General features: G+C 38.6%; 1 protein-coding gene across 1 annotated transcript in view; it reads right to left on the reverse strand.

Moving 5' to 3' along the window:
• Nucleotides 1-16,468, reverse strand: part of LOC125651017 (uncharacterized) — a 30,223-nt gene that overhangs the window by 9,905 nt on the left and 3,850 nt on the right. Inside the window, exons 3-5 of the mRNA XM_048879617.2 lie at nt 4,814-4,989; nt 2,399-2,567; nt 1,116-1,547 (exon numbers count right to left, since the gene is read on the reverse strand). Coding sequence (XP_048735574.2) covers nt 1,116-1,547; nt 2,399-2,567; nt 4,814-4,989 — 777 coding nt within the window. The remainder of the gene's footprint in view (nt 1-1,115; nt 1,548-2,398; nt 2,568-4,813; nt 4,990-16,468) is intronic.

Genomic DNA, 16,468 nt, shown 5'->3' on the forward strand with positions numbered 1-16,468 from the left:
TCACACCCAACCACACACACATACTCACCTCCACTCACACACACATACTCACCTCCACTCACACACACATACTCACCTCCACTCACACACACATACTCACACCCACCCACACACACATACTCACCTCCACCCACACACATATACTCACCCCCACCCACACACACATACTCACCCCCACCCACATACTCACCTCCACCCACACACACATACTCACCCCCACCCACACACACATACTCACCTCCACCCACACACACATACTCACCCCCACCCACATACTCACCTCCACCCACACACACATACTCACCTCCACTCACACACACATACTCACCTCCACTCACACACACATACTCACCTCCACTCACACACACATACTCACCTCCACTCACACACACATACTCACCTCCACTCACACACACATACTAACCCCCACCCACACACACATACTCACCTCCACCCACACACACATACTCACCTCCACTCACACACACATACTCACCTCCACTCACACACACATACTCACACCCACCCACACACACATACTCACCTCCACCCACACACACATACTCACCCCCACCCACACACACATACTCACCTCCACTCACACACACATACTCACCTCCACCCACACACACATACTCACCTCCACTCACACACACATACTCACCTCCACTCACACACACATACTCACCCCCACCCACACACACATACTCACCTCCACCCACACACACATACTCACCTCCACTCACACACACATACTCACCTCCACTCACACACACATACTCACCCCCACCCACACACACACATACTCACACCCACCCACACACACTCACCCCCACCCACACACACACATACTCACCCCCACCCACACACACATACTCACACCCAACCACACACACATACTCACCCCCACCCACACACACATACTCACCTCCACCCCCACACACACTCAGACTCTCACACACACACTCAGACACTCACACACACACACACTCACACACACTCACACACCCACACACATATACTCACCTCCACACAAATGATCCCCCAACTACATCCCCTCTCACAATGAATTGCAAGGGGATAATAAATACGAAATGAAATTTGTGAATATCTACCTGAAAGTGCTTTCTCTGCCATCAATCTCCTGCTTCTGAATGTCTTTCTATCAGAGTATGAAAGTAAACCTCTCTGTAGAGGTTTCACTTGATAGCTTTGAGAAATTGTAGTTGGATATTTCATATTCTGTCTCACACTGTCTTGTATAGGTAGCTGCTGTACTAGTTTTTGACCTCTTTGCACTACCACTCCTTCCCGTGATATATTGTCAGGATTTTGTGTGATAAACTTAATGTTCCTGGAGCTGGGTATCTGGACAGCTTTGTCTTCCTTCTTTTCTTCATAATCATACTCAAAGTCACCCTGTGACCCCGAATTCCCACTTCTTGGCATAGTGCCATAGCAGCCACTTTTCTTCTGCCATTTCAAGATTTCACTTAGGTAAGTGCTGGATAGAAACTCATGGAAGCCAATATTTGGGCAGATGAATTCTGAAATATAAGGAATATTTTCTAGGAATTACTGGGTAGTAACAACAGGATATCTTTTTTTTCTTTGCAATGACAGTGGTTAATAATTTTAATAATCTCTCAATGATTTAAGATACTCAGCTACATACCAGTAGATAAAAGTTAATTTAGAGAATGTACAACAAAGTCCTTCCGCTAGATATTTCAACACCTGATTCTTTACTTTTCAGGTCATACATGACATTTCTGCCATTATTTTTCTCTAAAACTATTTTTCGCTATTACATGTATTGATATGAAGAATTTTTTTAAATGATTTCTGGTATAGATTTAGATTTTGTATTGTAGTGGTATTACTGTACTTCGTATATTGGCCTGATTAGATCACCTAACTAGTAATGCAAGGGTCATGAGTGATCCAAAAAGTTTTGTCCATTTCCTTTGCTACAATCATATACCTTTCTGTTATACATACAAGTTGACTTTAAAATCTTTACTTGGCACAACCAGGAATTATCAAAACATGCTAACTCTAACACAATCCCAGTAATTTAACCAGAGTTTTTTGTTGTAGAAACAAGATAGGATGTAAGAGCATTGTACCTGAAATGTCACAAAACTTTACATATTATTGAGAAATGCTGTGTATAACCTTAATTAACACATGTACTGGGTAAATGGTATTCCAACACAAAAATATTTGCCACTGTTATATCAAGGGCTAAATATGGAACTAAGACTCTTACTTCAGCTACTCTGTTTTTCGTTTATCGTTTAACTTTTAATAGTTTTCAGAATTTTGGCTAAAACATACATCTTGTACGACCAATTTCAAATTACACCGTGAATCAGGAGGACATTAGGGTGCCTACGTTGCTCAAGGAAGAGATCTTGAAATCTGGGGGGAATTTTTCCCTGGAGCACAGTGTGAACTGTCTGGATCATCTCCAGAAAGTTGTTGGTACAAAATTCTGTCTGAAAGTCCTCAAGTGAACTGCCCAACTTCTTAAATAGGGAATTCATGACGGTCAAACACCCAGCCTACAAAACAAAGGCAAACTTACACACTGCCACATCTTCTTCTTTTAAACACATATGTTATGTATATTTCATCCTTTATGATGGGTAAAGGTGACTCCAAGATGTTTCAGGTTAAACAAATACAGACAAACAAAAAGTCTCAAAATAACAAAATCTAATGATCTCACACTTATTGCTACTTTAACTAGTGATATTTATTCTCCTATGAGAGGAAAATAATGAAAATGTTTATTGGATATAACAAAGTTTGGTTATAAGGAACTGTTTTTAGCTGGCCCTGGAGGTTCACTATAACTGTGTATTACTGTATGATGAAGTTTGGTTATAATGAACTGTTTAAGCTGGTCCTGGAGGTTCACTATAACTGTGTTTAACTGTATAATGCACCGTCGGAAACCCATGGTTGATTACGCTTCGTTCCTCTCCATCAATCATGGGTCCATTCATTCCTACTCGCTCGTTCTCATGAAAAAATAATGAAAAATACCGTCCAATCAAATTAATTGTTATAGAAATGGAACTCTTCTGTTTTTAAAGGTAGCATTAACTTAACTTTGCTAACACAACAATTGTATACCGAAATTGGACTGAAAGTGTCTTGTTGATTGGACAAATTCACTCAGGGTGTACTATGAGGGTCCAATCAAATTGCCTCATTAATTATTCATGAAAACAAGCGAGTAGGAATAAAATGGACGAACGCGTGATGGAGAGAGGAATGAAGCTTAATCAACCGTGGGTTTCCGACGATGTGTATAATGAAGTTTGGTTATAAAGAACTTTTATTTATCTGGCCCTGGAGGTTCATTATAACCATGTTTTACTGTACAATGAAGCTTGGTAATAATTAACTGTGTTTAAGCTGGTTCTGGAGGTTTGCTATAACTGTGTATTACTGTATAATGAAGTTTGGTTATAATGAACTGTTTAAGCTGATCCTGCACTATAACCGTGTTTTACTGTATAATGAAATCTGGTTATAATGAACTGTTTTTCGCTGGCCCTGGAGGTTCACTATGACCATGTTTTACTGTATAATGAAGTTTGGTTTTCGCTGGCCCTGGGGTTTGCTATAACCGTGTTTTACTGTATATTGAAGTTTGGTTTTCGCTGGCCCTGGAGGTTCACTATAACTATGTTTTACTGTATAATGAAATTTGGTTTTCGCTGGCCCTGGAGGTTCACTATGACCATGTTTCACTATATAATGAAGTTTGGTTTTCGCTGGCCCTGGGGTTTGCTATAACCGTGTTTTACTGTATATTGAAGTTTGGTTTTCGCTGGCCCTGGAGGTTCACTATAACCGTGTTTTACTGTATAATGAAGTTTGGTTTCGCTGGCCCTGGGGTTTGCTATAACCGTGTTTTACTGTATATTGAAGTTTGGTTTTCGCTGGCCCTGGAGGTTCACTATAACCGTGTTTTACTGTATAATGAAGTTTGGTTTCGCTGGCCCTGGGGTTTGCTATAACCGTGTTTTACTGTACACTGAAAATCACCATGTACATCTGTTGTGAAATACACATACAAACTTCGTATGACATGTGCATTCTCCATCTTTCTCTACTTATACCTACATGTATACAGTATATTGTATTCTCAAGAGGGACGTTAAACAATTTAACATTCAATCAATCAATCAGTATATTGTAAACCTTTCTGTCCACTACAGCCTTATAAAGGGTGAAATACTATACAAATACATGTAACAGTAGAATCTGACCTTTACCTGAATTCAGTGTTATCTGTCTGTGGGGTACTTTTATTGTCAGTAAGTATGCAATGCACATTTTGCAGTTAATAAGGATTGTACAGTGTGTTGTATTTTCAGTACAGCTCATCATAATGATTACTGGTACATTACTGATGTACATATTGAGACTGTACACCTCATTATGATAATTACTAGTACATTGAATATGTACACACTGAGACTGTTCACCTCATTATGATAATTACTGGTACATTGAATATGTACACACTGAGACTGTACACCTCATTATGATAATTACTGGTACATTGAATATGTACACACTGAGACTGTACACCTCATTATGATAATTACTGGTACATTGAATATGTACACACTGAGACTGTACACCTCATTATGATAATTACTGGTACATTGAATATGTACACACTGAGACTGTACACCTCATTATGATAATTACTGGTACATTGAATATGTACACACTGAGACTGTACACCTCATTATGATAATTACTGGTACATTGAATATGTACACACCTGTTCCGAGAGCATGCTCCACAGTATCTGGTGAGTAATTCCGTACCCGGTCAGTCCTCGGCTGGTCATTAGCTGGACACAGTCTTCAGAGATTTGACACTTCCCAGAACTTTTCTTGTCCAGACTGCCAGTAAGCTGGGACATGCATCGGTCAGACTTCGACTCTGTCAATTTCTCTGCAGCAATAGATTTACATTTGAATTAAAAAATTTTTTAAATACATGTACAGTGGAGCCTCGGTAATCCGGACGCCATTAATCTGGACGCTTCACCTTCCGGACGATTTTTCTAGGGAACGGAATTTTTATACATTATTTTGCATCATTAATCCGGAAATTCGCGTTCCGGATCCGGACGGTCACTTTTTACTACAAAACGTTATAATGCATTGAAAATTGTACCGTTAATCCGGACGGTAATTTTGTTTAGGGAAGGTCTGTGTCGGACAATTTAATAAGGCGTAAATTATAAAGAAAACAAGCCAAACTGTCTAATTGAAGCGATTACCTGTACCCTGTCAACACATCCTTTCAATTAGGTGGTGTGTGATGATAAGTCCGTTAGATAGCACGTGCCGATCGAGACATTGTATTGCCAATTTTCGCACATAAGATCTTTATTGCATGTAGTGTTGAATTTTGTAAATAAATCTGTAGCATACTATGTTATAGTCTTGATCAATACCCTAATAGTATTAATAAATTAAACATCATGCCGTAATGATGATTTTTTTAACTGCTACACATATCAGTTGTAATGATTCGTAAATTGATATCGGCTTATTCAAATCTAAAGAGTGTAGATTTATACTTCTAGATTCTGGATTTTATACTGTTGATTGGCGTGAAATATACATGTATGTTCATGCACATGTATATGTAGTATAAGGTTTTAACGTTTAGAATGTCACGCATGTAGAATGTACCTGTGTACGATAGATTCTTGTTACGATGTTGTAGAGCTTTATTGCTTTCGAATTTTTAAACTCTGGGTAGAAGTGAGAAAATTACCATTTTAAGGAAAATGACAATTAAATTCTGTATGTACCAGTAATGTTAGTTTCACCCGAGTTTTGTTAATAGGTCTTGATATTACGAGCTTAAATGATTTTGTTCTCCCGATATTGTCTTGGATAATTATAGAATAAGAAATATAAACTCTGGCAGATTGAATTTCGGTTAAAGAATGTTGTCAATTGACATGATAATCGAAATTCTTATATCAACTTTGGACGATGAAGATTGTTTTAACATACCGCCGAACCCGTGAATCGTGACAGATGGAAATTACCGGCCTCTTTAAAAAGTAAAAGTGTGATGAAATGTTTGAAGTGTAAATTATTATGTTAGTTACTAATGATTTATTTACTTATAGTTACATAAAGTGCTTCATTATTTGTTTTAGTGCATACGGTCCACAGTTTTGTATATTTATTTGTAGGGATCATATGTATGTACAATGTAAGCAAAGGCAAATACACTGAACATGTACATTAAATTTTAGTGCTTTGAAATACATGTAAATGTTAACATTATCATAATTTATTTACTAATGCAAATGGTCAAATCCAATGATAGAATGTGTTTAATTCACTATGCATCAATAAAGTAGGCACATATTGGTTACTTATGTAAAGATAGAAAATATGCGATTCAATTATCCGGACGCTTCATTTATCCGGACGATTTTGCTGGGAACCAAAGTGTCCGGATTAACGAGGCTCCACTGTATATGCAATTTTTCTAAAAGTGGATTGTAACGGACATGAATAGTAAATATAAAGAGCTTGATGACATTTGTAATGAACACTTTACTATATAAATAATAGTTGTTTCATTTATTGTGCGAGACACAAATTTGGTGGATTTGGATCTACAAGGGATACCATTAATTTTGGTGGATAAAATTTTGGTGAACACATTTTTATTTATTCATACAATGTACAGGTTTACTGATGTATTTAAATTTAGCAATTTTTATTTTGGTGAATCTTTGGAAATCACCAAAAAAGGCCAACATTATATACCTGCCAAAAATTGCTATGTAGTATGTTTACACAATGTCAAGAACAGTTGGATATTGTTTAACAAGAGATCAATGGTCACGAATGCTCAATCTCAGGACCACTATTAAGATGGGGGCAAGGATTATGATTGACCGGTAGTATATTCAATGAAATCAATTTTTAAAAAGACAGCATTGTGCTTTACTTTGTACACATGTGACCCATTTCTATAAACTTCTCTTCTGTATTACAGTAACTAACTCGATAGGGAAAGTCACTTCAGTATTGGCACTCCCCTACCGTATATACTCGCCTATAAGTCGGTCCGCCTATAAGTCGGTTGTATTTTTTAAGGTTGTTTTGTAGGAATTTGCCATTGACCCGCTTATAAGTCAGTACAAATTTTTGTCAGATTTGGTTGACAATTTCAAGTCAATGCTCAAGTGTTTTTACCTAAGTTTCAACAAATATTTCGAGAAATTACCGTAATAATTATGATCTGCTCAATATCCAAGCCATATCTATTGGGGTTTAAACGCAACCCTTGTTCTATTATGGGCAATGATCCCTTGTTACCTAAGCAATTATGGTCTCCTAATTACCAGTACCTGACACCGTGTTTACTTAGTGGCACGCGCCTCACGCAAACTGTTATTGTGGGATTCCGGTATAATTCATTGTATCAACAATAAAGTTTTTAAGAGTCAAGAATGATGATCTAAATTATCTGTTAACAATATTCAGTCTGTTATGAAATATATTTCAGCCGGTATACATATGAATATTTCAATATTAAATCGGGTTCGTAATTCAATTTTACCGATAAACGATAGATTAGTTGAATTGAAAGTATTAGTTATCGATATGTATATAATTTTTAACTAGATAAAGATATGTAAATACTTGTACTTTATACATAATTTTAAAATACACAAACAATACAATATGTCTAGTTATTTGTGAACAATAATCATTTGAGTGGTACTCCATGATAATCGTCAGAGTTGTTTAAAAACACTACATTTCGCCGCCCAGAAAAATACCAATCTTCTTAGGACGCGCCTATAAGTCGAACATAGAGTTTTGGACCAAAAATTGACTCCCAAAAATCCGACTTATAGGCGAGTATATACGGTATCTCAATTTAACTATAACAAGCATTCTGAGAGCATTGCATGGCAATACATAGTTCCCTACTGGCAGAAAATAATTGCGTTTATCTTTTAAGTCCACGAACCATAAGTCAGCAAAAAAATCAATGGATCGGAACAAAATTGAACTTGTCGTGGTAAAGCAATGTACAAAAGATCAAATAAATATCTGCAAGCATGACGAAAAAAGAGCAGAAAACTGTATTTGACGAACTTACAGACACATGGATGGATGGAATGCAAAATTAAGTCCCCTTTGGCGAAATTTGCCGGTATGGGACTAGTAAATTTATATCTGTTTATTTAGTCGTGTAGTAATGCACAACCAGCTCTTGCTTAGTTTATAATTTAAAAGAACACTTAATTATTAGAAATCATCAATTTGCAGTGCATCAAGGTTCCTTAATGAGTAATCATCTTAACATATCGTCAATACAAGTTGGATGATGCAAACCATGTCTCTCATGCCCACAATAGAGATTCATTATTATACACTCATATGTATATGATGAATGAAATTGAAAGGACAATGTTTGATAATAGTTTTTCAGGAACCCAATAAAATTTATAGCTTAAAAGACTGAATCTTTTTTTTTATTAAAGAAAACACGCCCAATATAGTTTCAAATATTTACTATCACTTCACTCTACTTGTACTGCAAATATAAATGTATGGTATAAATATAAAGTTTGTAAAAGCTTGTCCTCTGCGTATCCTAGAAGAAAAATACTTAACTGCTTGATTGATTGATTGATTGATGTTTTCTGCCACACTCAACAATTTTTCAGTTATATGGTGGCACCCAGTTTTTATTGGTGGAAGAGAGAACCCAGTTACAATGTACAATGAAGAGACCACCGACCTTCCGAAAGTAAACTGGGAAACTTTCTCACTTACCTGTGTGAGCGGGATTCGAACCCGCGCCGACAGAGGTGAGAGGCCATGTGATTTTGAACGCAATGCTCTAGCTACTCAGCCACAGAGAAAAGCCATTTTATATCAAACAATGATTAGGGTGACACGTTGTGTATATATGTCATCACTCTGCTTTACGTCAATTTGAGAAGAACAACGGAGTTGTATAAAGAATTTTGCATAAAATATTTTGGAAAAAATTGTACAAATGATGATTTTGTTGCATAGAGAGCCACAATCATATATATAGTCTAAAGTTCACGCCTTGGCGTACAGTTGAGATTTGAAGATTGCTGTAACAAAGTGTAACTCCGCCAAGGACGGTCCCAAGCCTGGCTGAAAAAGGAAGAGGATTGAACATGGGGCCAGCTACTACACCTCGTAAAAGAAATTTAAGCTCTAATAGAGATAAAGACACCTTAGTCCTGAGAAGAAATGGTTCTTCCTCAAGAAGTATGATGTGGTGAAAACCAGAATCCAGAAGCTACAAAGCCAACCACCATTCTCTCCACAAGGGCGAACAGCAATGGAGCATGGAATGTGAGAACCATGTATGAAGCAGGCAAGACAGCGGAAGTGGCTGTAGAGATGTGGAACTATACATGCTAACCCTGCTAGGACTAAGCGAAACATGATGGACACATTCAGGACAGAAAAAACTTGTGACTGTATGGTGAGATGCTGCTGTAATCAGGACATGAGAAAGATGCCCCTCACACCCTATGATGCTGTCTAAAACAGCTCAGAGAGCATTAGTCAGATGGGAAACTCATGGCCCAAGGATCATTATGGCATCTTTCCAGACAAAGAAGAAAAAGATAATAATGATAAATGTAGTGCTATGCTCCTACAAACGACAGCAGTGACAATGTTAAAGATTGGTTCTACAATAGACTGCAGACCATCCTTGAAAGTTTCTTAGATACACATGTCAAAACCCTGATGGGAGACTTCAGTGCGAAAGTAGGAAATGATAACATCTGGTATGAAGAGGTGATGGGAGTCTGTGGACTGGATGACTTGAATGAAAATGGAGAGGTTTGCTAACATGTGCACTCTCAACAACCTAGTGATCAGAGACAGTGTTTATGCACACAGGAAGATACACAAGGCTTGGGTTTCACTTGACGGTTGCACTAAAGACCAGATAGACCATGTCTGCATTGCGAGGAAGTTCAGAAGGTCTCTACAGGATGTCAGGGTGAAGCGAGGAGCTGACGGCGGGTCGGATCACCACCTACGGTTAGCTTGTCTCAAACTGAAGCTAAAGAAGGATTGGATGGGACCAGCATTATAGAGACACAAGTACAACACATGTTCTGAGGTATGCACAGAAGAGAAGAGGAATTCAAAATGGCTCTGAAAAACAAGTTCCAAGTGCTGCAGGAATAATTAGAAGAAGAAGAGACTATCGACAGCAAGTGGAAAAAAGTGAAGGAAGCAGTGACAGAGACTTGTAGGGCCCAGCATGGCTGTCGACAGAGACGATGAAGAAGATCCAAGATAGGAAGGAGAAGAAAGCAGTTGTATATAACAGTGCTGAAACAAGAGGTACTGTGAGCAATGCTCACTAAGAATACCCCCCGCTTACCCCAATCTCCCACAGGGTGTTGGTAATAGGTATAAACTACCTCTTTTCTGAGTGTAAAAAACAAATGGTATGACAAACCGAACCACATTGCTACTTCGATGTCCAGTGCACGTGACCTTTGACCTTTTGACCCCAAAATCGATAGGGAACATCTTCATCCCATGGGTAGTCCATATATATGATATGGTGACGGTAGGTGGAAAGGATAATGCTTTAGGGCCCGGAAACCATTGTGTCTACAGACGGACAGACAGACAGACGGACAACCCGATTCCAGTATACCCCCCCACAACTTGTTGCGGGGGGTATAAAAAGGAATACACTCAAGCAAATAGGACAGTAAGAAAAGCATTAGAGATGATAAGAGAAGTTACATTGACAGCCTGGCATCAGAAGCAGTGAGAAACGGAAACATTAAGGATTTGTACAACACCACAAAGAAATTGTCTGGAAAGTTTAGCAAGCCAGAAAGACCAGTGAAAAGTAAAGACATTTATTGGAGAAGAACAACAATGCAACCAATGGAAAGAACACTTTGAAGTGCTGCTGAATAGACCAGCACCACCCAATCTGCCAGACATACCAGCAGCAGAGGAACACCTCCCCATAGATATCAACACGCCCACCAGACAGGAAATCTATAAGGGCTATTCCAGAAATAAATACATGGGGGGGGGGGGGGGGGGGGGGGGGGGGGGGGGGGGGTCGGGAGGCACCTTTTGTATATACCAAGCACCCATAAAAAAAAATAAAAAATTACCCCATGACCCATCAAATTAATAAACTCATTTTACAATGACCCATCTAATAAAAAAAAAAAAACTAACCAGACCCACCACAAAAATATTTTTAAAAATGAAAACGGTACAAATCTCGCGAGGTTTTCGGGACAAACATTCTAGTCAATGACGCGGTAATGCCTGTGCGACATTGTATCACAGTAGTTCTGAAGAAACGATGTCACATCAACAATCAAAGGCATCTATGGCGGGAATGTTGGAAAGATTGGGAGTCCAAACGATGCTATTATCATGAAATGGGTATGGATATGTTTTTCCACGAATCGTTCGTCTTCTAATGGAGCCCGCGCCCGGAGGCCTCTATATCACCATCACACCGACTGATAAATATAACGCATTGGTACCCTCGTATAAATCAACTAAGGTTTGCCTATTTTTATTAGAAAACGGAATACCTATTGGTTTCAAAATATTCCCAAAATCGATGCACTGTAAACTGTAATAATCTACAGAACAGAGTTCGCCGCCATCACGTCCAAAGGGACCCTACTAAACGCGCCTCTAATTTGAAGAGTGCCGTAATGGAAAGTTATGCGCTGCAAAGAGCGACAACTCGAATAGTTCTATGTTACTTCCGATTTCCGATTTCGAAAGCATGTTTTCAATTTTCCCTCCGACGTTTTGTAACCAACACGACAAGAGCGACAATAAAAATATTCTGAAAACTCAACACCCACATGGCACAAAATAAAACAATAGAAACTACTCACTACCCATAATAAATATTTTTTTAACAGTCCAACCACGGACCAATTAAAATATGAAAAAATACGACCACCCACACAAAAAAATATCGTTTGCCGCCCGACCCCCCCATTTGATCATTTCTGGAACAGCCCTAAGGCAATAAAGCAGATGAAGAACAGCAAAGCATCAGGCCCAGACAGTATTCCAGCAGAAGCATTCAAGGCGGACCAACACACCACCGTAGAGATGCTGTTTCCATTGTTTAAAAAGAGTTGGGAAAAGGAACAGATACCATCAGACTGGAAGGAAGGATACCTTATAAAGATACCTAAGAAGGGTGACCTACCAAATGTACCAACTACCGAGGGATTACGCTCCTGTTCGTACCAGGGAGAGTGTTCAACAGGATCATCCTGAACAGGATTAAGGACCAGGTAGATGCTCACCTAAGGGACCAGCAAACAGGCTTCTGTAAAGACAGATCCTGCACAGATCAGATAGCTACCCTCCACATCATTGTTGAGCAGTCCTTGGAATGGAATTCGCTGCTCTACATGTACATCAGCTTTGTAGATTATGAGAAGGTTTTTGATAGTCTGGACAGGAAAACCCTCTGGAACCTACTACCAACACTATGGGGTGCCAGGAAAGATAGTTAACATTGACATCAAATACTCTACTGAAGGGATGACCTGCAGAGTGGTCCATGGAGGCCAGCTTACAAAGGCCTTCAAGGTGAAAACCAGACCTCCTCAGGGGTGCTTGCTCTCCCCTTTTCTTTTCCTGCTTGCTATTGACTGGATCATGAAGATGTCAATGGCCAACACAACGACACGAATCCAGTGGACACCTTTCAAGCAACTTGATGACCTCGACTTCGCAGATGACCAGGCACTACTGTCCCAAACCCGTCAACAAACGCAGGAGAAGACCAACAATGTAGCATCCACCTCAGCACAAGTAGGCCTAAACCTCAACAAGGGAAGATCAAGATCCTCAAGGTTAACACTGTCAGCAGTGAATCAATTAAGCTGGAAGAGGCACTAGAAGAGGTGGAGTCCTTCACATACTTGAGAAGTGCCATCGACAAGCTGGACGAAACTTATGGTGATGCGAGAACTAGAATAAGAAAAGCCAAAGCAGCATTTCTACAACTGAACATCTGGAATTCCAAATAGCTGACTCTGCAGACCAAGATTAAGCTATTCAACTCAATCGTCAAGTCAGTTCTTCTTTACGGGGCTGAAACCTGGAAGACAACAGTGGCAACATTCAAGAAGGTCCAGACCATTACAAATTCTTGTCTTAGAAGGATGCTGACCGAAAACCTCAGCAACAAAGACCTGTGGCAGAGAACCAACCAACTCCCTGTAGAAGACAGGATTCTAAAACGACGCTGGAGGTGGATTGGCCACACACACCGTAAGCCAGCGTCAAACATCACAAGGCAAGTGCTGACCTGGAATCCCCAAAGAAAGAGAAACTGAGGCCGACTGAAAAACGTGGCGCCGAGACCTCGATGCCGACACCAAGAAAATGGGATACTCTTGGAGACGGATTGAGCAGAAGACCCAGGATAGAGATGCCTGGAGATCACACAGGTTCGCCGTGAATGAGAAATAACAACATGAGCCGACATCTATATTCTACATACATACTTACAAGATTGAACACATGACACACATTTTGGAGCAGAAGTGGACCTTGCTGTAATTGCACTATCAATAATGGTCTCAATTTCCCTATACCAAACACTACTCGGAATGGTGCAGGAATGTGTCACATTTAATCTGCCCCATTTCATTATTCAAATATACTGTAGGTTCTATCACTCAAAAATAAAAATGTCTAATTCGACACCTATGCAACCATTTCACTCAGCATTCTGTCCCTTATGCAGTTATTTTCATTCTCAATTTTCTATTTTCATTTTTTTTTCACTGTTCCTTCCAACATACAGTGTATTCTGACAACAAAAAAAACCTGTCTCCCAGTGTATGTCAGATTAAACAGGCTTCACTGTACATAATCTCTATCAACTCTTGAAGTAAGCTGTGCTGTGATTGGCTAAATCTGTCACATGATTACTTTAGTGTCTCAGGTCACCAGAATATGACCCTCAACATGATGTTGGGTTGGATGTTAGTGTAGCAAATGTGTGAGTGGATCTAATGTATAATTGTATTAGAGTGCCTGAAATATGTGGTATATATAGGGGTTTAAAAACCAGTGCTTGCCTCGTAGTACAATCTACACATGAAAGATCAGTGATTTAAAGTCTTTCTTCCTGAACTAAACACAAATCAACATAAATTTTATCATCAATGTATAAGAAAAGCAATTAGGCCAAAATAAAATATATGTGCGGTTCGTATTCCACTCCTCAAAAAATTAGGTAGGGTGCAAACATTTTATCTTAAATCTTAGTTTTTTGATAAGCTTTTAATAGAGGTCTATATACATTGCAAATACTTTCCACACATTTTGAAGATCACTAGTAGTAAACTGTAGGTAAGAGAAACTCATATACAAAAAGAAAAAAATTCCAAATTCGGGAGTTGTTTTGTTTTCTTTTACATCATAACATATATATAAATATATCATCAATGAAATATTTAGGGTCACCAGCAAAAAAGTAGGTAGGGTCGGGGAATCAGAAACACACATATAATTTACTTTGGCCTTAATCTGGTGATAATCTTGTTCTGGATACCAGTCAGAATTTGCTCCCATGCCTTCTAGGACTTCACAAGAGGCCCAAGGGCCACATCGCTCACCGGATTCACCTTGGCTTATATTTAAAGATTTTCCCTATGTATTTGTATGCAAAACTTTGATCCCCCCTTGTGACCCCATCCTACCCCTGGGGGCCATGATTTTAAGTCTTTTTTAACAAACTGAAATCTGAAATATGTCAGAAAGCTTTCATGTAAATATCAGCTTTTCTGGCTCAGTGGTTCTTGAGAAGATTTATAAAGATTTTCCTTATTTGTATGTAAAACTTTGATTCCCTATTGTGGCCCCATCCAACCCCAGGCGCCCATGATTTGAACAAACTTGAATCTTCACTATGTCAGAAAGTTTTCACGTAAAAATCAGCTTTTCTAGCTCAGTGGTTCTTGACAAGAAGATTTTTAAAGATTTGTCATATATATTTGTATGTAAAACTTTCATTCCCTATTGTGGCCCCATCCAACCCCTGGGGGCCATGATTTTAACAAACTTGAATCTGCATTATGTCAGGAAGCTTTAATTTAAATCTCAGCTTTTCTGGCTCATGGGGTTCTTTGCAGGGTTGGGCGGTCAAAACCGCCCCCAGTTTTAACCAGTGGTTTTAACCATCCCGGTCAATACTCCTCAAGTGGTCAATACTGGTCAATTGTGATTTAAACTGTCCATTTTCCTATTTTTGTACATTTCTTGCAAAGATAAAGATAAATTAAGTCTTTTCATTATATGGATCAATTGTTGATTAATATTTTTCATTAGATAATCAAATGTAATTTCACAAGTTTGATATATTTGGTTTGCTGAAACTGACCGAAATATCTTCAGTACCTACCAGAGGGTCACAGTTCTATAGCTAGTGTTAAATCTAAAGCAAACTAGCATGGTGCTGCACCATGCCCTTTTTAATTGCACCATGCCCTTTTTAATTGCACCATGCCCTTTTTGATTGCACCATGCCCTTTTTTCTCTATAAAATTTTAAAAAATATTTGTTAACATAAACAATTGTTCTTTATTTCATAAGTTTGATTGAAAAGTTTAAAATCAAGGCAGCAAGTATTAACTTTTAATGAGGCTAAATGATTTCAAATTCTATTACTATCATAGTATGATACAATGAAAGTGCCCCAAAATTGTCTTGCCGCGACGAAAAGTGCCCTTTTGAACATATGATATGTGTGCCCTCTCTAGATCCTAGATTTAACACTAATAGCATAGCTTGACGATTGGAGACGGACCTCTTACTACATGTACCTGGACAGATTAAGAAAAAAAGGTAGTTGGACATTACCTGAGCTCCGGAAGCAGAGTTGACAGGTGTTAATAAGCATAGGCTGGGACCAGAGATGACCACTGTGCCTGTTATTTTTATGAAAACATCCCCAACCCACCCCCTCAAATGTTTATTCAACAGTTAAAATGAAGATTGATGAAACAATACTTATATAGGTAGTTCTTGTTAAACTAAGGAATTTGAACAGGAACTTTTACATCTTCTCCAATTCAACAAAGTCATTTGTACATTATTTATTTAATATTATGACTTATAAGTATACTATAAACTGATAGTGCATGTTATGAATTATAGTATTTACCAAAATGGTCACTTAAACATTTAAAATAAATAATACAGACTATAATGACCAAATAATTTTCAATTGACCAGTATTAACCAGTATTGACCGGTTTTAACCAGTATTGACCACCGGCCCGGTCAATACTCATATTGACCACTTTTTTGCCAACCCTGGTTCTTTGAGAAGATTATTTTCCCTA

The sequence above is a fragment of the Ostrea edulis genome, chromosome 5 (genome assembly GCF_947568905.1).
Source record: "Ostrea edulis chromosome 5, xbOstEdul1.1, whole genome shotgun sequence".
Taxonomy (NCBI): Eukaryota; Metazoa; Mollusca; class Bivalvia; order Ostreida; family Ostreidae; genus Ostrea; species Ostrea edulis.